Raw genomic sequence first — 27,906 nt, 5'->3', positions numbered from 1 at the left:
CAGCACCCTGTCCCCTGCTGAACCACCTGCAGCTCCAAGGTCACAGCCCCCCACGGGAAGGACGAGGCTCACACCTCACAGCTCCCCCAAGGCCGCACCACCCCCGGAGGCTCCTCCTGCCAGAGATGCCTCTCCGCCTGCCTGACGCGTCCTCAGCCCCCGCCCTGGCTCTTGGGTCTCCTGCGTCCGTCTCCCCTCGCTGCCCCCATGGGAGGCAGAGCCAGCCTTGATCGTGACCCGGGCCCAGACCCACACAGGCAGAGCCGGGCCCAGCGTAGGCCGCGGTCCACGCTGCAGCTTCTAAGGCCATAAACAGCTTCACAGCAGGCAGGCAGCAGGCTTGTTTTTGTTTTTTAGCAATTGATTTTCTCCACTGCCCCCCTGGGGTAAGCGGTTGGACAAACACTGAGACCACAGGCCGGCACCCCAGCCCAGGAAACCGCGCCAAGCGACCACAGGGTCACAAGGCACAGAGGAAGTGGCTGGGCCGGACGCTGGCTCCGCTGGAAACCTGAGGCCCAAGCAGCTGTCCCCCCGCACGGCCCACCTCAGGCCTGCCAGCCAGGCTGCAGGGAGGCTACGGCCCCTGGGAACCAGGGGCCGGGTAGGCACCCTGGCCTGGGGGCTGGGCCTCCGTGCACGGCTCTGGGACGGGGGTCACCCCGCCCTGAGGCCTGGGGTCACTGGACAGTGGCCAGGTCAGTGCCAGCCCTGCGACTCCCCCCACAGCCAGTTGCCTCCAGTCCCGTCCCCAGGCCCCTCACCTGGCCCTCCACAGGCAGCACCACCTGGGGGTCACACCCAACCTCACCCCCAGCCCCATTTCCCTCCTGAGTGACCCTGAGCAGGCAAGCTGGCCTGTTCCTCAAGGGTAGGACTCAAGTGTGGATAAGGCCCCCACACAAGGCTGGGAACGAGAGAGACGTGTTCCAACAGAGTGTGGTTGGATGGGCAAATGAGAATTGGGCAGCCAGGCTCCCTGAAAGGCAGGAATGTGGGGTGGGGGGCTGGCAAAGAGCCCAGAACTTGCATGAGGAAGGCTCCGTCCCACCTCTTCAGGCTCCGTTCTTTAGAAAGCCCACAGAGGGGTCACTCTGAGCCCAGGCAGACCAGAAGCATCCCTAGACGACTCTGGTGCACCGCAGGCAGACGTCCCTGGGGCCCGGGCGGGGCAGGGGAGTGTTGGGCACAGACCCTGGGCCAGGCTGCGCAGGCTCAGGTCTCATCTCTGCCCCTTCTTCTGTGCCTCTGACGGTGCGTGTGGACAACACAGGCCGGCCAGAGAGCCTACCTCATACAGCGTCACTCCTAGCCCCCAGGAGGTGCTGGACCACTAGCGGCTGGACCTTGAGAGCACAGAATGTGTCCCTGAGGGGACCTGTCTCAGCCCCCAGGGTCGGTCCAGGGCCAGGCTGGAGGTGGGCGCAGCTGCAGAAGCAAGGGGCACGTCGGACAGGCTGGGAGGGTGGGGGCTACATGTGGAGTGACCGCAGTCTCACTGCGGCCAGTGGACACGGGCATCCGCGCGCCTGACCGCACCCAGGACACCCACCTGTCCAAGGCCCCAGACCCACAATGTCACGTTTTTCTTTCAAAGAATATGGCAGGCTCCCCTCTCCTATTGGTTTTAAAAGTTAGTCTTCAGACTCAGACACAAAAGAACACATGCTGTGTGGTTCCATTTCTATGACGTTCCGGAACAGGCAAAACTAATCCGTGCTGATGGAAGTCAGGACAGCGGCCGCCTCGGTGGGGGGGATGGGGGTCGGGGGATTGGTTTATGGCGGGAGGCTGCCGAGGGCACTGGGGAACTTTCCGGGTGGTGGAAGTCTTCTGTATCTGGTGTGGGGTGGTGGTTATGCAGATGTATACAACTGTCAGCGCTAATCAAAATCTACACTTAGAACCTGCACGTTTTACTGTCTGCAAGTCATATTAAATACCTCAATTCCTTAAAAAAAAAAAAAAAAGTCAGCACTTGGGCTTGTGACACCATTTCTTGGGACGGTGGAGTCTGATTTTCTTGCTATTAAAAATTCACGGTCCGTGGCTGAGAACAGCAGCTGCCTTCTGTTTGCAGAGTCGACGCCAATCACTGCCCGGGCGGCGGCGGCCTGGGCCACAAGGGCCTCCTTTCTTTTCCCTTCGACCTACTTCCCCGATAAGTGACAAGACAGCCAGGCTGGGAACAAACGCACCCCTTATCCCTCGGGCCTGAGCCTCGGCTAATCCTCCCGGACAGACGGACGGACGCGAGGGGCCCAGTTGTCAGCCCGACAGTAGGCGCCTCTGTCCCTCCGGCTACCCCCGCCCAGCCACATCTCTGCCGCCCTTTCGTCTCCTGACCCACGAACATCTGTTAAAACTCCTTCCTGGCGAGGTGCGCCAGGCGGGCCGTCAATCAGCAGGCCCCCGCCTCATCTGGAAAGGCCTGGGCTGAGGGTACGGAGAATGACGCCCCAGCACTGCCTGGCCACCCCCGGGTAGCGGAGCCACATGCCCCAGACACGGGCCCGCAGGTCACCTGCCCAGGTCACTCAGGCCCTGAGGAGGGGGTTGTCCCACGGGCATAAGGAAGGCCCAGGGACAGAAGTCAGAAGAACAGGGCAGGTCCCCCGAGGGGCGGGCCCCCGAGCAGCTCGGAGCAGCGGCAAGAGCGAGGGCCCTGGGCCGGTGGTGGTAACTCCCAAATAAGGCCCCGCTACTGCTGTTTTTAGCCCATTCCACATAATTGGAAAAACATGGGGAAAACCAAAGCCAGCCGGGCACCTCCGTCGGCGTGGCTGCCAAGGAGGGGGCGGGGAGGCTGGCGCTGGAGGGCACGCGGGCTCGCGGTCGGGCCCGGACCGGGCTCCTGGCCCAGGGCAGGCTCCCCGCCTCAGGGACCAGAGTCACTCGGTTCCCCCCAGGCTTCACTCAGCCCCCAGCAAGGCCAAGGCGGAGGAGGGCCACTTGCTGGGACATCCACTCCAGTCTCGGAACCCACAGGCGCCTCCCTGGGTCTCTGGAAACACGGGCCCCCAAAGCCAGTGGGTGTCACCTCCCCGCCCAGGGGGCTGTGGGAAAAGAGACGCCCCTCGGCCCACAGGCAGGGAGTCCCGGGGCTCCTGTCCTGTCTGCGTGCCCCCGCCCAGCCGGCTCTGCCTCTCCCGACACCCGATCCAGACCCGCTGAGGGGCGTGCTCCGATCTCCCCACGTCACTAGTGAGGAGGCCGCAGCTCAGGGCGCTGACGGGCTCCCCGCTCTGTGCACATTCAGCAGCAAGTGAACCAGCCCCCACTCCACCCTCCACTTCCCTGAGGGCCCCCGCACCCGCCTCAGGATGTCGCAGGCTCCCGTTTGCTGGGGTCCAAGCGTCATTCCATCTCAGCTTTGCCCAGGGAAGGCGCTGACCCCTGCACAAGGCCGGCTCTCCCTGGCTCAAAATCAGGAAAAAATACAGGATTCACGCACATCACACAAATGTCTTCAAATTCAACTCCATGGGTTTCTCTGATGGCTCAGCTGGTAAAGAATCACCTGCAATGCAGGAGACCTGGGTTCGATCCCTGGGTCGGAAAGATCCCCTCGAGGAGGAAACGGTAACCCACTCCAGTATTCGTGCCTAGAGAATCCCACTGACAGGAGCCTGGAGGGCTACAGTCCACGGGGTCACAAAAAGTCGCACAGGACTGAGAGACTAGCACACAGACACAAGCATAACAGGTCAGGCACCTGGGGTGAATCCGCAAGTCACGCCCGAGACCCTGGCTTCCCATCCTGAGAAGTTTCCGGCCATGCGGGCGGTTCCCGACCGGCCACCCGGCAGCTGCCTTGGGCACGCATCCAGGGCGGAGGCAGCCCTCAGCCACCCACATCTAGTCCCTTGTCATGGAGGTTTGCTGGGGCCGGGAACCTGGATGTCACATGGGTGATGGTAATTCCAACACAGCCAGACCCCTGCCCCGATCCAGAATCCTTCTAGCTCAACACTGGCCTTCATCCCCAGAGAGGAGAGCCACAGGCCTGGCTCTCCAACTGGCCAGGCGAAGAGGGCTCCCCAAACACTGGGCCCCCCTTCCCAGCTCCTCTGGGTACCAGTTGGCATCCACATCTACTCCTGATTCCAAATGTCCATGGAAGAACTGCTCTCCTGCCATCATGCCTGCCTGGCTCCAAGTTCAAGTTCAAATTCAAGCACAGCTCATATTTGTTAGGCAGCCAGGCCTTCCTCTCAACAACCCCATGAATCAGGTACTACACGCTTACTCCTCGCTTAGTTGTGTCCAAGTCTTTGCGACCCTGTGGACAATAGCCCGCCAGGCTCCTCTGTCCATGGGGATTCTCCAGGCAAAATACTAGAGTGGGTTGCCACACCCTCCTCCAGGGGATCTTCCCAATCCAGGGATCAAACCCAGGTCTCCCATATTGTAGGCAGATTCTTTACCATCTGAGCCACCAGGGAAGCTGATCATCCCTTTTAACTGCTGAGGAAATGGAAGCACAGAGAGGCTGAGCCAATTTCCCAAGATCACACAGCCGGCACATGAGCTAAGGTTCCATAAAAGGAACACTGCACACAGAAAGCCATCACACTATTGAAAAGTGAAAATGTTAGTCGCTCAGTCGTGTCCGACTCTTTGTGATCCCATGGACTGTAGCCCACCAGGCTCCTCTGTCCATGGAATTCTCCAGGCAAGAATACTTGGGGTTGCCAAGTATCGGGTTGCCATTTCCTGCTCCAGAGGATCTTCCCAATCCAGGAATCGAACCTCAGTCTCCTGCATTGCAGGCAGATTCTTTACCATCTGAGCCACCAGGAAAATCACTCTAAATTCTGGGTATGCCCAAGAGAGCATTTCCTCGCTACCCGAAGTCTTCGGCAGGCTCTCAACTGAAGACCAAAGCCGTGTTATTTGTCGCAAATGTTGCCTTCGACACACCTTGTCCTGGACGGAAGCCGCCCAGGCACAGTCTGTGTCCATTTCCCTCTGTCCCAGAGGCCATCCCCCTAGCCCAGGGCCTCCTCCGGAGCCCTCACCACGTCGCTTTGGCTCTTGACCCCCGTGGGACACTGGACCTCACCAATTCCACAGCCAAGAGGAGATCCCCGAGTGATCCCGGGGCCTCCTCAGCTGGCCCCGGAATTCCATCCTCCCTACCGGACACCCTGAGCCTCGGAAGACCCTGGCGGCCCTCCACAGGCACTGCTGCCTTCCGGCCAGCAAGGCGCCTGCGCCAGATCCTCGGAGCCCCGCCAGTGACATTCAATAGGCTTCAGCGCCTCGTTTGCTTCATGTTACCCTCGCATTGCCAGCCTCTGTCTCCAGGCAGTGTTTGCAGCTGATACCCCGCATGGCGTTAGCAGTCAAAACCCGCATTCCACACATGATTTACGTCCGCCGGGATGCGGAACGACACACACCAGCAGTGCGGCCGCTGGGGAGGCTGCAGGAGCAGGGAAGGCAGCCACCGCGCCCAGGAGACAGGAGCAGGGCGGGGGGTGGGGGGGTCCTTTCCATCAAACGTCATCCTTTAACATGACACTCTGTCTGCGGCAAAGAACAGAGGCTGGGAGCGGGGGGATCGGCGGCCCGAAGCCCCCCGTCCGCCAGGGGAGGCATCACTGTGTGTGACGTCTGAAACCCTCAGCCCCACTGGGTCCTCGCTGCATCTGTCATCCAGACAGCCGAGGAGGACCCCTTGGGGACAGAACTCCCTTCTCATTCACGCCTGCGCTCCTCTGGGTGAAGGACACAAGGAGATGTTTGAGGACCACCTTGAATGTCCAGAAAGCCACCTTGGGGGCAAACCCTTGAAATGCTCTAAGAAGCTTCTGGGTTGCTTCTCGACTTCAGTTAGAACATTTAGGAAATTCTGTTTACCCTTTCCCACCCCGGCTGCCCCCAGATCGCTTCAGCTTCTAACAAGCTCCAAGGCAGGAGCTACATAAGCCGCCCTTGACCCCCTAGAATGAACCCTGCATCAGTGGGAAGCAACTGGGGTGTGAACCAGCATTATAAAAACCGGGCCCTGGGCACCCCATTCTCATGCCAACCAAGACTCCCATCCACGGCTTTTGTCTCTCCAAGCTGTTCCCTCTTCTGACCTGACACTCTGGTCCTGGACGGGGGCATATGAAGCAAATGCAGGTGGACGCAGCCTCAGTGTGACGACGTCCTGTCTGCGTCTATGCAGCCCCCCGCCCTGTCCCTCGCTCCCACCCAAGCAGGGGCCCCTCGGAATGACAACAAGAACATTTTTCTTCCACGAGCTTGGCATTCTCCAGCTGAGTCATTTGAAAAAGTGTCCTTCCCAGCTGGGGAGGGGGCAGTTCTGACCAAACCAGGGAAGGTGGCCCCAGTGGCTGACTCCCAGGGGCTCTCTGGGAACTGGATGAGCCCCAGCCCTACCCCACCCTACACCCCGGCACACCCCACACATCCCGCCCCCGAGGGCTTCCTTCCGACAGGAAAGACAGGCTTTGCTGCTAATCCCCAGTTCCCCTCGTGTGTATCGGGTATCGGTGTCAGCTCCCCAGCACAGAGCTTCCAGTCCTGGGTATCACCTCCTCCAGGAAGCTCTCCCACCCCTCTCCCTGCAGGTGATGCCTGCAGAGGGTACACAATCCTCTCAAAGGACTCGACCCCAGGCAGCAGCCCCCAGAGTTCAGAGGCCCCAGCTACTGGGATGGTGGAAACCCAAAAGAAGGCTACAGTGCCCACTTGTTCTGGTTGGAAAGGAATCGGGGCCTCCCCCAGGGGGTGGCAGGATCCTCAGACAATGGAGGCAAACCCAGCCCCGTGGGCCTGACCCAATGTCAACGGCATGAATGGTGGGCATGGCTACTGTTTCTGTAGACCCACTAAGTGCATGGGGTCCCGTTCAGCATTTGCAACTCCTGTTGACGCCCTGGGTTCTCCACAGCTTCCCTGGCGGGGGTGGTCTCGACCCGCCCCCACCCCCCAAATCACAGATTAGGAAGGGAGGGACAGAGTGACAGGGCCCCAGGGCTACACCCCAGGGCGGTCTGGTCAAGTATCTTCTGGAACTCCAGGCTTCTCTGGCTGTGCCACTCCACTGGGCCGTGACTCTGGGCTTCCATGAGGGTTCAGAGCCCATTTCTGCCCACACCCCACTCGTGGAACTTTGACGCAGGAAGGCCCCTTAACCAAAGCAGCTGCACAAGGCCCCCACTGGGGAAGGCACTGCTGCCTTCCTGGGGTTGTGTCTGTCAGCTGCAAATTGGCACGCAGCATAGGCACTTGCCATCCGCCTCTACCAAGATTAGGTCGTGTGCTGCTACGGCTGCTGACTTTCAACTCGTCCTGAAAGGAGCTCGGGGTGGAGAGTAGAAATGGAGGCATCTGTGCTCCAGGAAAAACTGGCAGGACGGGCCTTCGGATGGTTAGATATTTTCAGACGCCCATTTTATGAGCCAATTCTTGTATCTCCTCATATCTAGAAAAGCACTACAGCCCTTCATGTGACGTGACATCTGTTCCTTGTGACTAGCAGAAACCTTCTGCAAAACTATGCGCTTGATTGCATGAACTTCTTCACCAGGATCACATGTATACTGACCCTTTCCCCTACCTCTTTCTCAGCTATCTGAGATGCTATCTCCGGGCTATCGTCCTCATTTTACCCCAAATTAAACGTAACTCACAATTCTCATACTGTGTATTTTTTTAAGTTGATATATCCATCCCTGGTCCTTCCCCAAATGCCCACATGCAGCCTGGTTCTAGATACTTGGAGTGGGCGGAGATGGCAACCATACATGTATCCCCCTCCCTCTCCCAGAGCAGACATCACCAACCGATCCCACACAGGGCTCAGGCAGACAGCACCCATCGATGGCAGAGAACAGACAGCAGATCCAGATCCTTCTACCTGCGGGGCCAGGCCCCAAGCCAGCCCTCTCACAGCAGCGAGACTCGGAAATTGCAAAAGCACAAGTAGAACAGAAATGCCCAACAGGAGGAAGATGATTTGAAGGTCTGCACGCTGGATAAAACATTCTTCAGGCAGTAAACACATGCTCTTGAAGCACTGTGTGCGCGTGCTTAGTCATGCCCGACTCTTTGGGACCGCATGCACTGTACCCTACCAGGCTCCTCTGTCCATGGGGTTTTCCCAGCAAGAATACTGGAGCGGGCTGCCATTTCCTCCTCCAGGGGATCGTCCTCACCCAAGGACCAAACCCACATCTCCTGCGCCTCCTGCACTGGCAGGTGGATTCTTCACCGCTGAGCCACCTGGGACGTATCTCATACAACTGCAAATGCTCCTGCAGTATGGTCAACTGGAATGTGCAGACACATGCGGCAGAAGAGCAGAGAGAGATACACCAAGATATCTCCACTGTTTCCAGATTTCCCTTTCGTTTCTGCGATACACAAAGCAGGAACGGCTCCATAATTTGCAGGGACCGCTGCAGAGTGGAAATGCAGGGTCCTCTCAAGTCGACAGCAGAGCACAAAACGAGGCTCTTCTGAGCTTGGGGCTCCGTGTGCCTGCACAGATCAGACACCTGTGAGGTCGGTCCTGACACCAACTTGGCTCCTGCCACAGGGCAGTCACACAGGCTGTTCCTTCCCTCTGTTCCATCTCCCTCCTCCCTGCTAATCCCCAAGTCTCCGCTTAAACGGTGCCTCCTGGGGGGGACCTTCTCTGGCCATCCACCTCAGGCAGTCAGTCCCCCCGACCCACCCTCCTGCGCATTACAGTAAGCCCCCGACACACAAGCCGTCAAGTTGCGAACTTTAAAGATGGGAACGTGCATCTGGTTCCGGCGGGGGAGCAGAACCTGTGCCATCCAGCCAGGTGTGACCGACACTGCAGCTCGCCCTCCATCTCCTGTCGCTGACCATCCTTCCGCTCTGCCATCTCCCACCTCCTCTCCCTCCCCGAGTCAGTGACTCTTCTGGCCTGTTCACTCTACGCCAGCCCCTTTTCGCCCTCTTTGCTGTTGTACTGTACTACCGCCCTTTTCAAGGTACTATACTGTAAGATAAGAAATGTGTTAATTTTCGTGTTTGTTTGCTTCTTATGTATTATTTGCATGAAAAGTATTATAAGCCTCTTACAGTCCAGTGCTATATACCTGATTGTGTTAGCTGGGTTCCCTTGGCTAACTTTGTTAGACTTACCAACAAAGTGGACTTACCAACGCACTCCCAGAAGGGAACTCATTCAGATTAGGGGACTCGACTATATTCTCTGTCGCAGCCCCTTTCGTGCGTCTTGCATTACTCTGATCCAAATCTGTTGACAACTTTTATTCGCGTGTGTGACCCGTCAACCTGACCCAACTGGCCCGTGTGCTCTGTGAGCGGCGGGGAAACAGGCCTGCTGGCTCGCTACCTGCTTTAACCCTAGCACGCAGCAGGCGCATGGGAACGGCCTGGGGGTATATGGAAACTAGCGGATGCCATGTTTTTCAGATTTGCCATCATGAACTTTTGTTTTAAGTCCAGGACCAAGTTCTACTACTGCTCCTCCCTTCTGCCCACAGCCCACCAGGAAAGCCCTCGCCTTCGCTTTCTCTCCCTCAAGTGGGGCTGGCCCAGGGGTGGCTGCTTCCAATCACCTCTCACCACCCCCCTTGCTGGTCTGGCCCAGGTTCACCCTGGTGCTGCCTGGCTGTGCTGGGCCCTGGACGTCCCCAGGGACAAGCTGTATCCTGGACACACATCATTTCCAGAAGAGCACACCCTGAACCCCACACCTGGCAGTAAAGGCCCCCAGGCAGCGCCCCAAGATGGGTAACACTTCGTTACAAATAATCACAGCACGAGTGCTTGCAGCAGCAAGAGTGCGACAAGCAAGGGGGAGAGTAAAGAGGCGGAAAAAGGTCAAAAGCAAAGAATATCACTCGTGCGGGGGGCGGGGGGCGGGAAATCAGGTAAACTTCATGCATCCGGAAGATAACTCCCGTTGAGGATGTGTTCACGACCTACGTTTCCAGGGGCTGGGAAGGAAGGGGGTGAATATGGCAGGAAGATTCCATGGGAATGGGATGCAAGGGTCAAAATGAATTATAGGATTTCCCTGATGTCCAGCAGTTAAGACTCTGCTTCCACAGCAGGGAGCACAGTTTCCACCCCTGGTCAGGGACCCAAGATCCCACACTGCCACAGTGTAGCCAAAAAAAAAAAAGTAATAAAAAATAAAATGTTTTTTAAGTGAATTATAAGTTCCACAGCAACGCTTATGAAAAAGTAGAAGAGCAAAGACAGGAGATTTCGGGAGGGCCCACGGTGCCACACAGTGGGGAGCCCTCAGAAGAGGCGGGACAAGAGGCCGATGTGTCTGCCGCTGCCTCCCCTGGTTCCCGGCACACCGCCCTCCTTACCCTAACAGTTGACAATGGCCGGCTTTTAGGGTGTGATCACACAAGCAGGCAGCGTGCGCGGCACTCGGGGTCTCAGCCCATCCGGCACGACCTCCTCTTACAGACGGAAACCCCAGGGCACCCGTCGGGCAGCAGAGCCCAGATCTGACCCAATCCCGGTGGCTTGGAGCCCAGACCGTGTGAGCCCCTCCCCGAGGGAAGCAGACGGTGGGCACCCAGGCTGGTGGCCGCCCCTCCACGGCTCACCTGCCTTGCACGTCTGGCCGTCGTCCTGAAGCTGCACCCCTGTGGGGCAGGCACAGGCATAGAAGGGCTCCCGTGGGGACAGCAAGCACAGATGGGAGCAGCCGCCGTTGTCCTCCTCACACCGCGTGTGGTCTGTGGGAAACGGGGCGGGGGGACACAGTTCCGGAACTGACCCTCGACCCACACTCCCGCCTCACCCGACGTGGGCATCCCCCCCGCCCCTCCTCCTCCTGCTCTCAATTTCCTACAACGAGAAACCCCGTCTACATCAGCGCCCCTCCAAGGCCACCTCCACCGTGCAGGCCACCCCCAGCCCTCGCTGGCAGGATCCCAGGACCTGCCCGCCTGGCAGCGGTGCCGCCCTGAGTCGGGGGTTCCTGGAGCGGAGGCCTGTTTTATCTGTCACGTGCTTGGACCTCATGGGCTCTGCACAGGTGCTCGGTGGCCACACAGGGCTGAGCCTCCCGATGCTGGTGATGAGACTTTTAGCTCTCCCTGGCACAACCATCAAGCAACTGAACTGACACTCCCGGCATCTCGCTCTGCCCGGGACAGGATGGGGCGGGACCCATGAAACGCCAAGTGCTGAAAGTGTCAGTCGCTCAGCTGTGTCCGACTTTCTCCAGGCAAGAACAGTGGAATGGATTGCCATTCTCTTCTCCGGGGGAATCTTCCCAACCCAAGGATTGAATCCAGCTTCCATTTAAGGACCACGGAGCTCTCCCCAGAAAACAAGATCAGAGAGCCCCACCCCTGGGGCCCCACTTAAATTCAAAGTTGGAACCTTCAACAGCATCGAGGCCAGAATTCACCCTTCACCCTCTGTGGTCCCCATGGGACCTGGTGGAGGTCCCCATAAGGGCAGGTGATGGTCCTTGAGGGAGTGGGTGAACCCAAGTCCCTGGCCCTGCTGGCTGCATGTCACAGGGGTTTTTCACCATCAGAGATCCCTCCACGACCCCATGGGGAGCCCAGGCTGAGAACTCAGACCTGGAGCAGATTTTCCATAAGTATGTAACCTCCACCGGGCCTTGATAAAACAGGGCAACCTTCCTTGGGAATCCTTTTGCCACCCCTGAGGACAGCCCTGCCCAAAGCAGCCCCCGCGCCAGCTCTGCAGAGGGACCTCTCCCAGCCTGCCCCCTCCCCAGGTGAAGACACCAGCCTCCCGCGCTCAGCCCCGGCCTGGCCCCCTGACTTACAATAAGGCTGCCGCTCCGGGCTGAGCACTTGAATATCCATGGGCGAGTAGAGAGCGCTAAGGATCTCCTTCCTCTTGTCTCCAGTTCTCTTGTTACAGGCGTGGATGGAGCGGGTCTGCCAGTCTGTCCAGTACAGAGTGTCTCCGGAGAGGGTCAGGGCAAAGGGGTGCGTCAGACTGCCCTCCACGACCTTCTGCCTGCAGAGGCGGGTGGAGAAGCCATCAGGGGGGATCCCCACTGCGTTCCCCTTCTTGTAAGCCTTCCATCGTCACTGGTGACCCATCGACATCTCACCGGATCATGGAGCGGCGATGGAGCAACCTGAGACCCCAGCATCCCAGGAACCCTCCATCAGGTTGCACCTTCCCGACCCAGCCAACCTCCCACCACCCCTGACAATGACATGGGCGCTCTTGCACACATAACTGCTCCCCATCCAACCTGATTCTAGAATAGGGGATGCCGGCAAAATACCCCACAAGGAAGAAACACGGAAGGGAAGTGGCAAGCAAGAAGCCACACCTGGTGGCAACACACTGATGACAAGCACGTGTCCTGCCTGACGCTCTAACAGCTTAATACAAACCAGAACAAAAGTACCTTGCCCTTTCCTCTGAAACCAATAATTTATTTACCAGAGCAACTTAAACTTGCATCAATCTGAAAATAAAAAAAGGTAGTCTCTTCTGTGTATTCAGGGCATCCCAACTGGCTCAGTGATAAAGAATCCGCCTGCCAATGCAGCAGACGCAGGAGACGTGGGTCCATCCCTGGTTCAGGAAGATCCCCTGGAGAAGGGAATGGCAACCCACTCCAATATTCTTGCCTGGGAAATCCCATGGACCGAGGAGCCCGGCGGGCTACAGTCCCTGGGGTCGCAAAAAGTCGGACACAACATAGCGACGAAGTACCTACAGGGACAGGGAAGAAGAGTTCTGTGTATTTATAATACCCAGCAAACAAGAACTTGTGTTTTCATGAAATTATGGATGCTGGTAATAGAATCATAATTTACACAGCTGGTAGCATGCAATTACCTGGTTTGATGACTCTCGCCCCACTGTAGGGTAGGAGGCAGGAGCTGTGGGTGGGTGGCCACCAGCACGTGCTCAGCCCCAAGTGCAGCACCCAGGAGAGAAATACTTGAGAGGCGCCACTGGCTGAAGACCACACCCTCGTGCTCAGTGGCAATCTGACCCGACTGCCTCATCCCTGTTTTTTTGTTGTTTTTTTCGGCCGCGCCACGCGGCACATCGGATGTTTCCCCAGCCAGGGATCGAACCCGAGCTCCCTGCAGTGAGGTGCACAGTCCTAACCACTGGATCACCAGGGAAATCCCTTCCCCGTTTCTTTGATGTCACTTTTTTAAAAAAATTATTGAATACAAAGGATCATTAGAGAATGTGTTCAGTCACTAAGCTGTGCCCGACTCTTTTACCATCCCATGGACTGTAGCTTACCAAGTTCCTCTGTCCATGGGATTTCCCAGGCAAGAATACTGGAGTGGGTTGCGATTTTCTTCTCCAGGGGATCTTCCCAACCCAGGGATCGAATCCTGCATTGCTGGCGGATTCTTTACCACTGAACCACTAGGGAAGCCCTCATAAGAGAACACTATACCAACAAATCAGACAACCTAGAGAAAATGGATAAATTCCGAGAAGCACACAATCTTCCAAGAGTGAATCATGAAGAAACAGAAAATCGGAACAGACCAAGAACTAGTAACAACATTGAGCCAATAATCAATAAACACCTCCCAAACAAAAGTCCAGATCCAGATGGTTTCATAGGTGAATTCTACCAAATATTTAAAGAAGAGTTAATACCTATCCATCTCCAATTATTCCAAAAAATAGAAGAGGAAGCAGAGAACAGTTATCACCAAAAAGACAAGACACAACAAGGTTGGGAGGGATGTAGAGAAGAGAAACCCTCGTGCGTTGTTGGTGGGGATGTAAATTGGTACAGCCAGTATGGAAAATAGTATGGAGCTTCCTCAAAAAACTCAAAATAAAACTACCGCACAATCCAGCAATTCCATGTCTGAATAAGTTCCCTAAGAAAATGAAAACACAAACTTGAAAAGATATAAGTACCCCTGTGTTCATTGCAACTGTGATTACAACGGCCAATGTATGGAAGCAACCTCTGTCCATAAACAGATGAACTGAGTGAATAAAGAAAAGACGGTGTGTGTGTGTGAATAAAATCCAGAACACTATTCAGCCATAAAAATAATGAAATCTGGTCATTTGTGGCACCATGAATGGACCTGGAGTATTATGCAAAGTGAAAAAGGGTCAGAGAGAGAAAAGCAAATACTATATGATTTTCTTGACACGTGAATTCCAGAAGACAAAAGGGAAACAGACTCACAGATACAGAGAACAAACAGGGGGTTGCCAGAGGGGAGGGGGTGGGGAAACAGACGAAATAGACGGAGGAGATCAGAGGTACAAACTTCCAGCTACGAGATAAATCAGTCATGGGGATTTATACAATGCACACATAAGGAATATGGTCAATAATACCATAATGAGTTTGCTTGGGGATGGATGGTTAACTGTTCTTGCTGTGATCATTTCATAATTGAATCACAATGTTTTACACCTGAAAGGAATACAGTAATATTGTATGCTAATTATAACTCCATAAAAAATATTAAAAGCCCAACCTCGTAGATACAGAGAATAGACTAGTGGTTGCCAGAGGTGGGGTGGTGGGTGAAATAGTGGAAGAGATCAAAACACACCAATTTCCAGATTTAAAGTAAGTCAGTCCTGGGGGTGTAATGTACAGCATGTACATTAACAATACATAACAATGTACAGTTAAAAATATTGTACTGTATTTAAAAGTTGCCAAGAAAGCGGATCTTGTAAGTTCTCATCAGAAGGGAAAAAATTGTAACTATGTATAGGGATAGAACTGGACATGGAACAACAGACTGCTTCCAAATAGGAAAAGGAATACATCAAGGCGGTACATTGTCACCCTGCTTATTTAACCTATATGCAGAGTACATCATGAGAAACGCTGGGCTGGAGGAAGCACAAGCTGGAACCAAGATTGCCCGGAGAAATATCAATAACCTCAGATATGCAGATGACACCACCCTTATGGCAGAAAGTCAAGAGGAACTAAAAAGCCTCTTGATGAAAGTGAAAGAGGAGACTGAAAAACTTGGCTTAAAGCTCAACATTCAGAAAACGAAGATCATGGCATCTGGTCCCATCACTTCATGGCAAATAGATGGGGAAACAGTGGAAACAGTGGCTGACTTTATGTTTTGGGGCTCCAAAATCACTGCAGATGGTGACTACAGCCATGAAATTAAGACACTTACTCCTTGGAAGAAAAGTTATGACCAACCTAGATAGTATATTCAAAAGCAGAGACATTACTTTGCCAGCAAAGGTCATTCTAGTCAAGGCTATGGTTTTTCTAGTAGTCATGAATAGATGTAAGAGCTGGACTGTAAAGAAAGCTGAGTGCCAAAGAATTGAGGCTTTTGAACTGTGGTGTTGGAGAAGACTCTTTTGAGAGTCCCTTGGACTGCAAGGAGATCCAACCAGTCCATCCTAAAGGAGATCAGTCCTGGGTGTTCACTGGAAGGACTGATGTTGAAGCTGAAACTCCAATACTTCGGCCACCTAATGCAAAGAGCTGACTCATTTGAAAAGACCCTGATGCTGGGAAAGATTGAAGGCAGGAGGAGAAGGGGACGACAGAGGATGAGATGGTTGGATCGCATCACCTACTCAATGAACATGAGTTTGAGTAAACTCCGGGAGTTGGTGATGGACAGGGAGGCCTGGCGTGCTGCAGTCCATGGGGTCGCAAAGAGTCAGACACGACTGAGCGACTGAACTGAACTGACTGATAGGGATAGTCATTAACTAAACTTATTAGGGTCATCATTTTGCAATATATATGTACAAGGGGGAAAAAATGCAACTATGTGATAAGGATAGATGTTAACTAAACAACCAAACTTATTAGTCATCATTTTGCAACATACGTGTGTAACAAATCACAGTGTAATACACCCAAAATGAACATAATTGTATATGCTAATTATATCTCAATAAAAACCAAAACCGAACAAATGAAAAAAAAAAATGTCTTGAGGTGAAATTCACATAACACAAACTAACCATTTCAAAGTGAATAATTCAGGGCCACGTAGCACATTCATAATGTTGGGCAACCACCACCTCCAGCTACTTCCCAAACATTCCCATCCGCATGGGAAAACCCCGAACACACCAAGCAATTAATCCTCATCTCCTCAACTCTCCTGCCCCCACAGCGCCTGCTGACACCAGTCTGCCTTCTGTCCCTAAGGACTGGCCTGCTCTGGAATTTCCAAATAAACGGAGTCACACAATATGTGGGCTTTGGTGTCCAGCCTCCTTCAGGAGCAGCAAGTTTTCAAGGCCATCCGTGGCGTGTCATCTCTCTGTTCACTCCTGTTGTGGGTGAGCAATACTCCGTTGCACAGATGTGACTCACCTCATGTATCCATCTAGCATTCATCTGTTGGTGGGCATCTGAGTTGTCTCCACCTTTCGGCTATTGCGGATGGTCCTGCTATGGATATTCATGTACACACATTTATTTCAATACCGATTTTCAATTCTTTGCAGGTATAAACCTAGCAGGGCTTCCCAGGTGGCTCAGTGGTACAGAATGCGCCTGCCAATGCAGGATCACAGGAGATGTGGGTTCGACCCCGGGTCAGGAAGTTCCCCTGGAGCAGGAAATAGCAACTGGCTCCAGTATTCTTGCCTTGGACATCCCATGGACAGAGGACCCTGGCAGGCTACAGTCCATAGAGTCTCAAAGAGCCGGATATGACTGAGCACACTCAGCAGCAGCATAAACCTAGGAGCGGAATCGCTGGATCCTACGCCAATTCAATGTTCACGCCCCGAGGGACCATGAAACTGCTTTCCATGACGTCACTGAGAAGCCAGACGCCTGTCACTTCTCAGGGCTGTTTCTCCTCCCTGAGCCCTGCCTCAGCTGGAGGCCCCCCACGAAGCCAGTGCCAGACTCAGCTCACTTCACCCACCCTCCCTGCTCCTTTCAGGATTCCCCAGGCCCCTGGATGCAGCTCCACCCACGTCCCCTCTGCCCCCTCTGCCTTCACTGAGGGTTTACTGTGTCCAGAAACCGTGCATAATAAAACCAGACCCTGTGAATACCTCCGGGAAGCACCATTACAATCCCCAACGCCCATCCCAGGCCCCAAGGCTCAGAGCAGTGAAGCAACCCAGCCGCAGTCATGAGCAAGAGAGAGGCCTGGCAGGTCCGTCTGCTCCAGGGCTCACCTTCTTTACCAGGAAGTCATGTGCCACTTGAACAGCCCTGGGCACACCCATAAAGAGCACTGACCACCTGCAGAGCTAGAAAAATCAAGTAGGTAGAAGAGGGGCTGGAAGCGGGCCCCAGGGTCACAGTGCCTCACTTCCAGCTTTGGCTCTGACTAGCTGTGCGGCCTTGGGTGAGTTCACGTCCCTCTCTGTACACCGGCATTATAGCGGATCATAACCGCAGACACAGGGCTTCCCAGGTAGCGCCAGTGGTAAAAAAATAAAAAATAAAAAAACCTGCCTGTCAATGCAGAAGACACAAGAGATATGAGTTTGAACCCTGGGTTGGGAAGATCCCCTGGAGGAGGAAATGGCAAGCCACTCCAGTGTTCTTGCCTGGAGAATCCCATGGACAGAGGAGGCTGGTGGGCTACAGTCCATGGGTTCACAGAGTCAGACATGACCAAACACAGGCATCCTAGATGGCAAACACTTCACAGGGTTGGTATGAGGGCAAAATGAACAGACGGATGTCCAGGAAAACACCAGTGTTATACAAGGGCCAGCCGTCACATCATCACGTGGCCACCATATCCTCACCACCATCACGTCTTCACCACCACCATCATTACCACCATCATCACCTTCACCAACACCATCACCATCATCACTACCACCACCACCACCACATTTTAAATGCCACCATCATCCTCACTGCCCCTCATCACAACCCCTTGAGCAGGGCACTCCCACCTGCAGCCTCTGTAGACTCTAAAGCTCACCCTTCACAACTGCCTGGATCACTCAGCAATCCAAGGACCTTGGTTCCCCAGGCCACCAAATCTCAAACCAGGACCCAGGCCAGGCTGTGATCCAAGGACAATGGGAGGAAACGTTTCAGATCAGCTGGGACACACGGCTCAGCTCTACGAAGGCCGAGAGGCACTGAGGCTTCCTGCCGACAGTCAGGAGCTTGGCTATAACCTCGGAACAGACTCAGAGCCAGGACCCCCCAGCTAAACCCCTCCTAAATTCAGATGCCCGCAGAAGTCTGTTCACTGTTTCAGGCCGCCAGCATCTGGGGTACATTGTTACACGGCAGCAGATTACCACGGCACACGGCCTGGATAAAACGTGGCAAGGCTGCCACCTCTGCACGTCTGCTCCAGCTGGTGTCTGCCTGTGTCTGCTGAGGTCCAGCCGCTGCATCCTCCCCGTGTGGCATCATCACAACCCTGAGCATCCACACACTGCCCGCCTGGCCCAGGAGCCCGGCCAGTGTAGGTTCAGGGTCTGTTCAAACGGGAGAAGCCCCAAGACTTGGCACAGAGCCAGCAGGCAGGAAGTCAATGAATAAACCACCCTTGAGTCGTAAGGGCGGGCAGGTGGGCGGGGTGGGGGTAGGGGGGGTTTCCCACATGTAAAATGTCATGAAGCAGGGAAGCTGTTAAGCTGACCAGCTGACCAGCAAGCCCTAACAGCAATTACCAACAAAGACAACACTTTTTTCATTCATTCAGCCTATTTTATTGAGCACCTACTATGCGTAAGGCCCTCTAGCCAGACAGGAATGCAGTGAATACAATTCTGGCCACACTTCTGCCTCCAGAAGCTCAGTGCTGGGGGTAGGACGATGTGCAGAGAAGTCATCACAACCCCATCAACTCCTGGGCCTGAGTCCACAATTGCATATCTGCAATACTGAAACCCTAAAAACTCTGAAATTTTAAAATGCTTTGGTGGCCAAACCTGGATGTAGACAAGGGGCTCTTTATAGCCTTTTCCATCCCACTTAGAATGAACCATCTATATTTTGCCATAAAATCGATACAGGTGCCTCCCCAGACCCTGCTCGGGTGGGATGTCAGATACAGTGTGAGCACCATTACTGATCTCTGTTCTGAGGAGGCCTGCGTGCCTGAGGCCCCCAGGGTTTCAGGTGCAAGACCACGGGCCTGAGTTGAGAAGGATCAACCAACGCCCAGCGGGGACTGGCGGGCCAGAGGGTAAGGGGAGGGCCCAGAGCTGGGACTTACCGGAAGGAGCCGTCCAGGTTGGCGCGGTGGATGAAGCTGAGCTTGGCATCGGCCCAGTACAGCTTCTGCTCCTCCAGGTCGATGGTCAGCCCGTTGGGCCAGTAAATGTCGGAGTCCACGATGATCTTCCGGGTGCTGCCATCCATCCCTGCCCGCTCGATCCGAGGTGTCTCTCCCCAGTCTGTCCAGTACATGTACCTAACGAGGACAGAAACACTTGCTTTTGTTTGATTTTTGTTTCCTGTCTACATGAATGCAAGCATATGAAACAGAGACAATGAATCTGCCCGGAAACCTCATCCAGTGTTCAGGCCGTGGGGTATTACTACTTCCAATTTGCTTTCTAAGCAGTTAGTGATATGTATATTTTTTTTGTCCAGGAAGCTTGTGGGTTCTTAGTTCCCCAACCAGGGGTTGAACCCACACCTTTGGCAATGGAAGTGTGGAATCCCCACTAATATATTATTTATTAATCAAAGTTGGATAATTAAATATCCTTGTTTCCACTTGTTCTCATTTAGCAATATCTTCTGAGTGTTATCTTCTTCTTACTAATAGGAATCTTTCTTGTTCTTTTAATGGGAATTTTCTTGTCGTTTGGTCGCTAAGTCACATTTGACTATTTTGCAACCCTGTGGACTATAATCAAGACTGCCGGGAGAAATACCAATAACCGCAGATACGCAGATGACACCACACTTATAGCAGAAAGCGAAGAAAAACTAAAGAGCCTCTTGATGAAAGTGAAAGAGGAGACTGAAAAACTTGGCTTAAAACTCAACATTCAGAAAACGAAGATCATGGCATCTGGTCCCATCACTTCATGGGAAATAGATGGGGAAACAATGGAAACAGTGACAGACTTTATTTTTGGGGGCTCCAAAATCACTGCAGATGGTGACTACAGCCATGAAATGAAAAGACGCTTGCTCCTTGGAAGGAAAGCTATGACCAACCTAGACAGCATATTGAAAAGCAGAGACATTACTTTGCCAACAAAGGTCAGTCTAGTCACAGCTTTGGTTTTTCCAGTAGTCATGTATGAATATGAGAGTTGGACCGTAAAGAAAGCTGAGCACCGAAGAATTGATGCTTTTGAACTGTGGTGCTGAAGACTCTTGAGGGTCCCGTGGATTCCAAAGAGATTCAACCAGTCCATCCTAAAGGAAATCAGTCCTGAATACTCATTGGAAGGACTGATGCTGAAGCTGAAGCTCCAGTACTTTGGCCACCTGATGCGAAGAACTGACTCATTTGAAAAGACCCTGATGCTGGGAAAGATTGAAGGCAAGGGAGAAGGAATGACAGATGATGAGATGGTTGGATGGCATCACCGACTCAATGGACATGGGTTTGAGTAAACTCCAGGAACTGGTGATGGACAGGGCGGCCTGGCGTGCTACAGTCCATGGGGTCACACAGAGCCGGACATGACTGAGTGACTGAACTGACTGACTGGACTATTAACCCACCAGGCTCCATTAAGTTATTTAAGTGATTCCACACTGAACATTTGCAGTTGCTTCTGATTTTTTCCTCCTACAAAAATGCCATAAAGGAACTTCTAAAAAGCAGCTAAAACATGTATAATGGAATATTACTGTGCGCTAAAGAGAAGTGAGCTATTAAGCCGTGAAAAGACATGGAGCCATACGAAATGCCTATTAGTAAGCGAAAGAGGCCAGCGTGAAATGGCTGCATACTCTGGTTCCCGCACAGGACGCTCTGCTGAAGACAAAACTATGGAGACGGTAAAAAGAGCAGGGGCTGCTGGGGGCTCGGGAGGGACGAATGAGTGGAATACAGAGGGCAGTAAAGTGATTCTACAGGATAATACGGGACTTTCCTTGGTAGCTCAGTTGATAAAGAATCAGCCTGCAGTGCAGGAGACCCGAGTTTCATCCCTGGGTTGGGAAGATCCCCTGGAGAAGGAAACGGCAACCCGCTCCAGTGTTCTTGCCTGGAAAATCCTATGGACAGAGGAGCCTGGCGGGCTACAGTCCATGGGGTCGCAAGAGTTGGACAGGAAATTAGTGAAGGACTGAATCACAGGATAACACAACGGTGGACATGTGACATTAAGTCTCTGTCAAAAGCCAGTAAATGGTCGTGGATATGTGGGAGCTCTCTGTATACTCCTCCCCTCATTTTTCCTGTGAACCTAAAACTGCTTTAAAAGAAATAAAGTCTGCTGGGACTTCCCAGGCGGTCCAGTGGTTAAGACTGCACTTCCATCGCAGGGGGCTAAGATCCCACGTGTCCTATTTATTTTGGTGTGGCCAAAATAAATAAATTACAAACATCTCAGTTATTCCTAGGTGGGCTATGGGTGATTCTGCTCTGCTTAACCACGATCTCAGGGTCTCCAGCCAGAACCCACCGCCTCTGTAGAGGCTTCCTTATTTGATGTCCCACCATGAGAGCGGCGGAGATAATATGCATGCACCTCGGGTGATGGGTTCAAACCCCACCAGGGCCCAGCTGTCCTAGCAGGGCGCCCGCTCCATGCAGCCCTTCAGGGGAGAGCACAGGGGACCCACACCGGCCTGGAGGGCACGCATCTCCTGGGTTCCCGGCCCCTTCGGCTCTGGGGGAGTCACAGGCCACAAAAGGGCAGACCCGTCCTTCTCTGTCCATCAGCGTCTCTCCAGAGTGGAGGCGGGACAGGGCCTGGATTCCCCTCGAAAGGCCCCCTCCCACTTGAGGCCCATAAGACTCTCCAGCTGGTGTGATACCCGCTTCTGGGGCAGCACAGAAGAGTCTTGAGCAATCAGCAAACCCCACCACCCTCGGCCTTAGCGGCTGCTTTAGAGACAAATGATTGGTTTGTGCTGGGCAAACAGGCATCAGCCTGGAAGGGGTGGCTCCTAGGAGCCACCTGTCCTGTTGTGGGGAGGCCCAGCCAGGGAGGGAGCTCAAGCCCAGATAGGGACTGGAGGGGCTGAGAGACACCAGGAATGATAACACGTGACTTCACGGGCATCCTAGTTCCGTGGACAATGGGCTTCCCTTCCAGCTGCTTCTATTACCAATCAAGCTCCTCCCCTACCCCCGAGCTCTCACCTCCACATCTTCAGAGGTAAAACCTCATCACAAACCCTGCGCTGCCGTCCACCAGGGACCAGCCAAGCCGGCAGGGGCGTGGGGGAGAACAGGTCCAGACTTGCCCTTTGGGGGTCTCTGTCCAGCGGGAGAGAGAAAATGACATGCACACAGCTGCCATTCCCCCCGAGACCGAGCTCCAAGGACCAACCCCATCTGTGAGGTCAAGCGACCTTGGGTGGGGGGTCATGTCAGCGCTGGTGCTGCTGGGTTGTGACAGATGATGAGAACGAGCTTGAGGGGGCTTCACGTGCAGCAAGGGGCCTGCCGTACCCCACTGCTGTCACAAGCTCCCCTGTTCCCCAGCCCCGTGGGGACAGAGAACTCAGAGCGCCTCTCCAAAAAGCCTCTTATGCACGCTCCTGTGCATCCAGCGAGAAGCAATGCGGTTGTTGTTCCCTCGCTCAGTCGTGTCCAACTCTTTGCGATCCCATGGACTGCAGCACTTCACCATCTCCCTGAGTTTGTCAAACTCCTGTCAACTGAGTCAATGATGCCATCCAATCATCTCATCCTCTGTCACCCCTTCGCCTCCTGCCCTCAGTCTTTCTCAGCATCAGGGCAGGGTCGTTTCTAAAAGAGTCACCCCTTCACATCAGGTAGTCAAAGTATCGGAGATTCAGCTTCAGCATCAGTCCTTCCAATGACTATTCAGGGTTGATTTCCTTTAGGATGGACTGCTTTGATCTCCTTGTAGTCCAAAGGGACTCTCAAGAGTCTTCTCCAGCACAATTCAAAATGCAGGGAGAGCAGGAATCACTGTTACAGTGGGACAAGTGAGAAAGCTGAGGCTCTGAAAGGGCGCACTGTGCTGGTCACAGGCTCCAGGAGCACAGCGTGGTTTTCTCATTGGGGCCAAGGCCTGTCCACCTCAGGACACATGCCCCTCTGCCAGCCCGGGGCGGTGGTGAACCCCTCCCGGTCCCTGAGGCTCACAGGTGCCCTCGGCCAGCTGCAAAGGCTCCCGCAGGCCTGTTTCCCACCCCCAGTAGCCTGGAATGAGCCCAGCCTCCGGGCCCCCCAGCTGCCCAGAAGTTATCAGGAGAATAAAGCTCGGAGCCCTCCACTCGTGCCCTCCCCAAAGGCTCCTTGGAGGCCAGCGGGAAAGGCCGGAAAAAGTGCAGGCTCAGGACCTCCACGAGGAGCATAATTCAAATTCCTTCCCCCGGGTTTCATAACAGAGGCCGGCTGGTTTCCTTAAATGGGGAACTCGCGGGCCACCCCGCTCCCAGAGCCCGGCCGGTGCGGACGTGCTCGTGCAGGGCCTGGACGCTGCCAGAGGCCCCGCCAAGCTCCACGGAGGACCAGCAACTTCCGAGGCAGAGCACTGCAGCCTGGGCTCGGCGCAGAGGGCAGCGGCTGGTGCGGTTGTGGTTGGGTCTTATTTTAGGGAAGGACCATTTTGCATTTTAAAGAGGGGGTTGGGTTTCAGCCTGGCTTCAGCTGGAGATCCAGGAGCCACCACAGCCCCTCGTGGGCTGGTACAGGCATGCACCCCATCACCCGCCCCCGTGCGGGGTTGATGTCCTCCCAGCCCCAGAGTCTCAGGGCCAGAGGGGCTACTCTGCCCCCCACCGGGGCACCTGATGCTCGCAGCAGAGGTGCCTGGCCTGGGCACTGCACTGTGCCACTGCTGAAACGGCCCAAGTGCAATCCCCGGGGTCTGTGGGCAATTCTGCCTGTGGGGCTCTTGGTCATGCACCCTGGGGTGGACGTTAGGACTGAGGACCCTCCTAATGACATCTGGGGCAGTATCCCTTCATCAGAGGAGGGAGCCCAGTTGTGAGGCAGAAAGAGGACATCACAAGAAGACACAGGGAGACGGGAGAGCCTCCCACGGGGCTGGGGAGGCGGTGGTGATGTCCCTGCAGCCTCACGTCTGTGGCCAGAGAACGAAACCCACTGTCCCAGGACTCAGCTCAAGCTCACACCAAGAGCCACCACCAGGCCAGTGTTTAGCGAGGTTGGGGTGCTGCCCATGGTCCCTCCACACCAGCCTAGCGTCCTCCCCTGCTGGGCAGCGGCGCTTAAGAAGACAAAGCAGGCACTGCTGGCCTTAACCACACCCTAGACAGCCAGCCTAGGATCACGGTGCAGTGTTCTCACCCTGGTGAGGCTGACTCTTTGCAGCACCATTTTCGCTGCATCACACATCAGACACATCACCAGGGAAGGGGGAGCTTCGGGGGAAAGACTGGGGCCTCAGAAATCCTGCCCAAGGTGTCAACACCAAAGTCAACTCTGCCCCCAGGGGCAGAGGTGTGATCCCAGCAGGACCTGAGGAGAGAATTCAAAGGCAAGATCAGAAAAGATTTCAAATAAGACAAGCCAGAGCCAGAGATGGACCACTTCTGTGGATGCTACAGGAAATGCCAGCATGGGTGTGAGCGTGAAGACTGTTCCCAACTGAGCATCAAGCACTTCTCAAATAAATATCAAGCACCTCCTAACCAAGCACCAATACCTCTCAACTGAGCACCAAGCACATCCAAAACAAGCACCCAGTATCTCTCAACTAAGCACTAAGCACCTCCCAACTAACCACCAAGCATCTCCCAACTCAGCACCAAGCATCACCCAACCAAGCACCAAGTACCTCCTGAGTACTTCCCAACCAAGCATTGCTACTGCTGCTAAGTCACTTTAGTCGTGTCCGACTCTGTGCGACCCCACAGACGGCAGCCCACCAGGCTCCCCCGTCCCTGGGATTCTCCAGGCAAGAACACTGGAGTGGGTTGCCATTTCCTTCTCCAATGCAGGAAAGTGAAAAGTGAAAGTGAAGTTGCTCAGTAGTATCCGACTCTTAGCGACCCCATGGACTGCAGCCTACCAGGCTCCTCCATCCATGGGATTTTCCAGGCAAGAGTACTGGAGTGGGGTGCCATTGCAGCACCTCCCAATTGAGGACCTTCCAACCACACCAGACACCTTCCAACTAAGCACCAAGCACTTCTCAACCAAGCACCAAGCATCTCCCAACTGAGCACTGAACACCTCCCAGTTGAGCACATTCCAACCACACCAGACACTTTCCAACTGAGCAACAAGCACTTCTCAACCAAGCACCAACCACCTCCCAACTGAGCATTGAGCACCTCCCAATTGAGCACATTCCAACCGCACCAGACACCTCCCAACTGAGCATCTTCCAAACAAGCACCAAACACCTCCCAACCAAGCACCAGCACCTCCTAACCAAGATGGCAAAAGGCTGCAAGAAAGAAAAAAAAAGAGGTCTGTGCACAGATGTGAAGACTACATTTCAGGTAGGGAAGGGGCATTTTTAACATAACAACAGTGACCATTTATTGACGCATAACCATTCTTGGTGTCCATGACATGGGGCAGGGTCACAACCCTGTACAGATGGGGATGCCGAGGCACAGGGCAGCCCTGCACCATCCTCCCTTCTTGTCTAAATCCAGATGGTTCCAGCTTCAAAACAGACCCCTCACTACTCAAGCCCACCACCTCTAATCCATCCACCCCCCACCCACTAGCCCAGTCCTATCCACCTTCTCTTGCCAGGAACACAGTACCAGCTGCTCATGGAGTTCCCCGCTCCCACTCTAAAGTTTCCCCTCCTTCCAAGAGCCAGAGAGAGCCCCTTAAGCATGAGTCAGACCAGCGACCCCTCCCCTCAAAGCCCATCCCACCCACCCCCACACCCACCCCCACACCCACCCTTGCCACAGGCCCAGGGCCCTCACAGTAGCTGCACCCTCTGCCCAGAAACCCTTCCCCCAGATGTCTCCTGTGCTTATCTCTTCAGGTCTCTGTTCAAATGCTACCAAGAGATGCCCCGGGCTCCTGACCGACAGCAGGAAGGCCCCGCCTCCCCTCCCTGTGCCCACGCCCTGCCGCCCCCTCCCCTGGGGCACACCACCCTCTCCGCAGCCCCTCCAGGGCACTGTGAGGGCCTCTCCCAATGCTGACGGATGCCTCCTCTCAGCCAGCAGGACTCGGCCACCCCAGCCACCACGACCCAGAAGACAGTCAGTGACCCTCTGTGACCCCTGCGGCCACACTGCAGGATGGGAGAGGCCTGAGGCAAGGGCCATTTCCCAGGCAACGCAGGGACCCTCCTGGAAGATCAGCCTGGCCCCCTGGCAGCTGGAGTGGCTCAGCCCTCCTCGGGGGGTGAGGGGGCCTAAAGATAAGTCACTGCCCAGCATGCCCCAGACCCAGGATGCTGGGGCAGCCCTCAGGAGCAGGGACACCGGGCTTATCTGGCCTGACCTCGGCCAGTCAGCTACCAGGGCAATAAGTCTCATGCACCCACCCCCAATGCGTGTACACACTGACACAGACACACGTGTGCTCACAGGTGCACTCAGAGGTACACCCAAATAGGTACAAACACACACGCCCACACCCTCCAGTCCCACACACAGTGGCTCAGACACACTTTCCGGCAATGCATGAACACACACACACACTCAGCTTTTACACAACCCAGCGGCCCCAGAGGCACCACTCTTCCCTGGTATCAAGAGGCAGTCGAGTGTGCTTTCTCAGTCAACACGCCAAGGAGCCCACGGAAGGAACTTTACTCAGCCACTCAAGTGCCCCCCCTCACCCAGCGTGCTCCCCGAGCTACCCAGGCACCCACCCTCAGCCCTCATTCCACCCGCCCCAGGTGGGCTGAGAGGTCCCTCCCACCCAGGCTGCAGGCAGGGCAGCCAGCACCACCCCCAGGGCAGCGGAGGGCATCAGGACCAGAAACCAGGGTCCTACTGCGTTCCTGTTCAAAAGATGCCTGACAGCCGTTTCTGATGAGCGGAGAGCAGAGGAGTGGGCTGACACAGCCGTGCGCTGGGCGTGGCCAGTGGGCGGGCACCAGGCTTAATGCCGCGCAGCTAAGGGGTGTCCTTCCCAGGCGGTGGAAAGACAGGGAAGAGGGCTGTGGGTGACTGAGCCAAGAGCTCCCGCTAGGAAAGCCTGCCACGAACATGGCCTGGAGGGCAGCTTGCCATCTCCCCTCCACCCCTCCAGCCTAGCCTTCAACTCTGCACACGTTCTTAGTTTTCCCGCCACTCACAACACCCCACCTGCAACTGGGGCTGGGCCCTGAGCCTCTGGGGGTCACGTGAGCTCAGCCAGATCATGAAGCTGGAGGGAGCAGAGGGCTTCCAGAGGACACCAGAGCAGCAATTCCGCAACTTCCACATCCAGACGGGGAGTTTCACTTTTTCCACCGTGTTCAGCTGATGCAGTCACAGAGAGGGTGAAAGGTGTGGGCTCTGCCCGGCAGAGCGCCCGGACCCTCCTCCAACACTCACACGCGCACCCGCTCACACACACACATCCACACACCCACTCACACGCGCACCCACTCACACCACTCATACACACACCGAGATGTTTAACAACTCAGATCCACGGCCAAGCACATCAGTTCCAGTGAGTTTAGAAAAGAAACATTCCAGGGTGTTTCAACAAATTCTGCAGGGTGGACTCATTTTAAGACTGCTGGTTTCCTCTGAAAAAGGTACTTGGTCTCAAGTAAATTCAAAAGGGAAATCACGGCCCCACCCACCCCACCATCAAGAAAAGAAACTGATGTTGGGAAAGACTGAGGGCAGGAGGAGAAGGGGGCAGCAGAGGATGAGATGGCTGGACGGCATCACCAACTCAATGGACACGAGTTTGAGCAAGC

General features: G+C 54.8%; 1 protein-coding gene across 1 annotated transcript in view; it reads right to left on the bottom strand.

The window, feature by feature from the left end:
* The window catches only part of LRP5 (LDL receptor related protein 5), a 122,725-nt gene that overhangs the window by 58,959 nt on the left and 35,860 nt on the right, over window positions 1-27,906 (bottom strand). Inside the window, exons 3-5 of the mRNA XM_052662433.1 lie at window positions 19,146-19,343; window positions 11,789-11,985; window positions 10,587-10,718 (exon numbers count right to left, since the gene is read on the bottom strand). Of these exons, the coding sequence (XP_052518393.1) occupies window positions 10,587-10,718; window positions 11,789-11,985; window positions 19,146-19,343 (527 nt within the window). The remainder of the gene's footprint in view (window positions 1-10,586; window positions 10,719-11,788; window positions 11,986-19,145; window positions 19,344-27,906) is intronic.

The sequence above is a fragment of the Budorcas taxicolor genome, chromosome 25 (assembly GCF_023091745.1).
Source record: "Budorcas taxicolor isolate Tak-1 chromosome 25, Takin1.1, whole genome shotgun sequence".
NCBI lineage: Eukaryota > Metazoa > Chordata > Mammalia > Artiodactyla > Bovidae > Budorcas > Budorcas taxicolor.
This window is presented reverse-complemented; position numbering and strand designations above follow the sequence as displayed.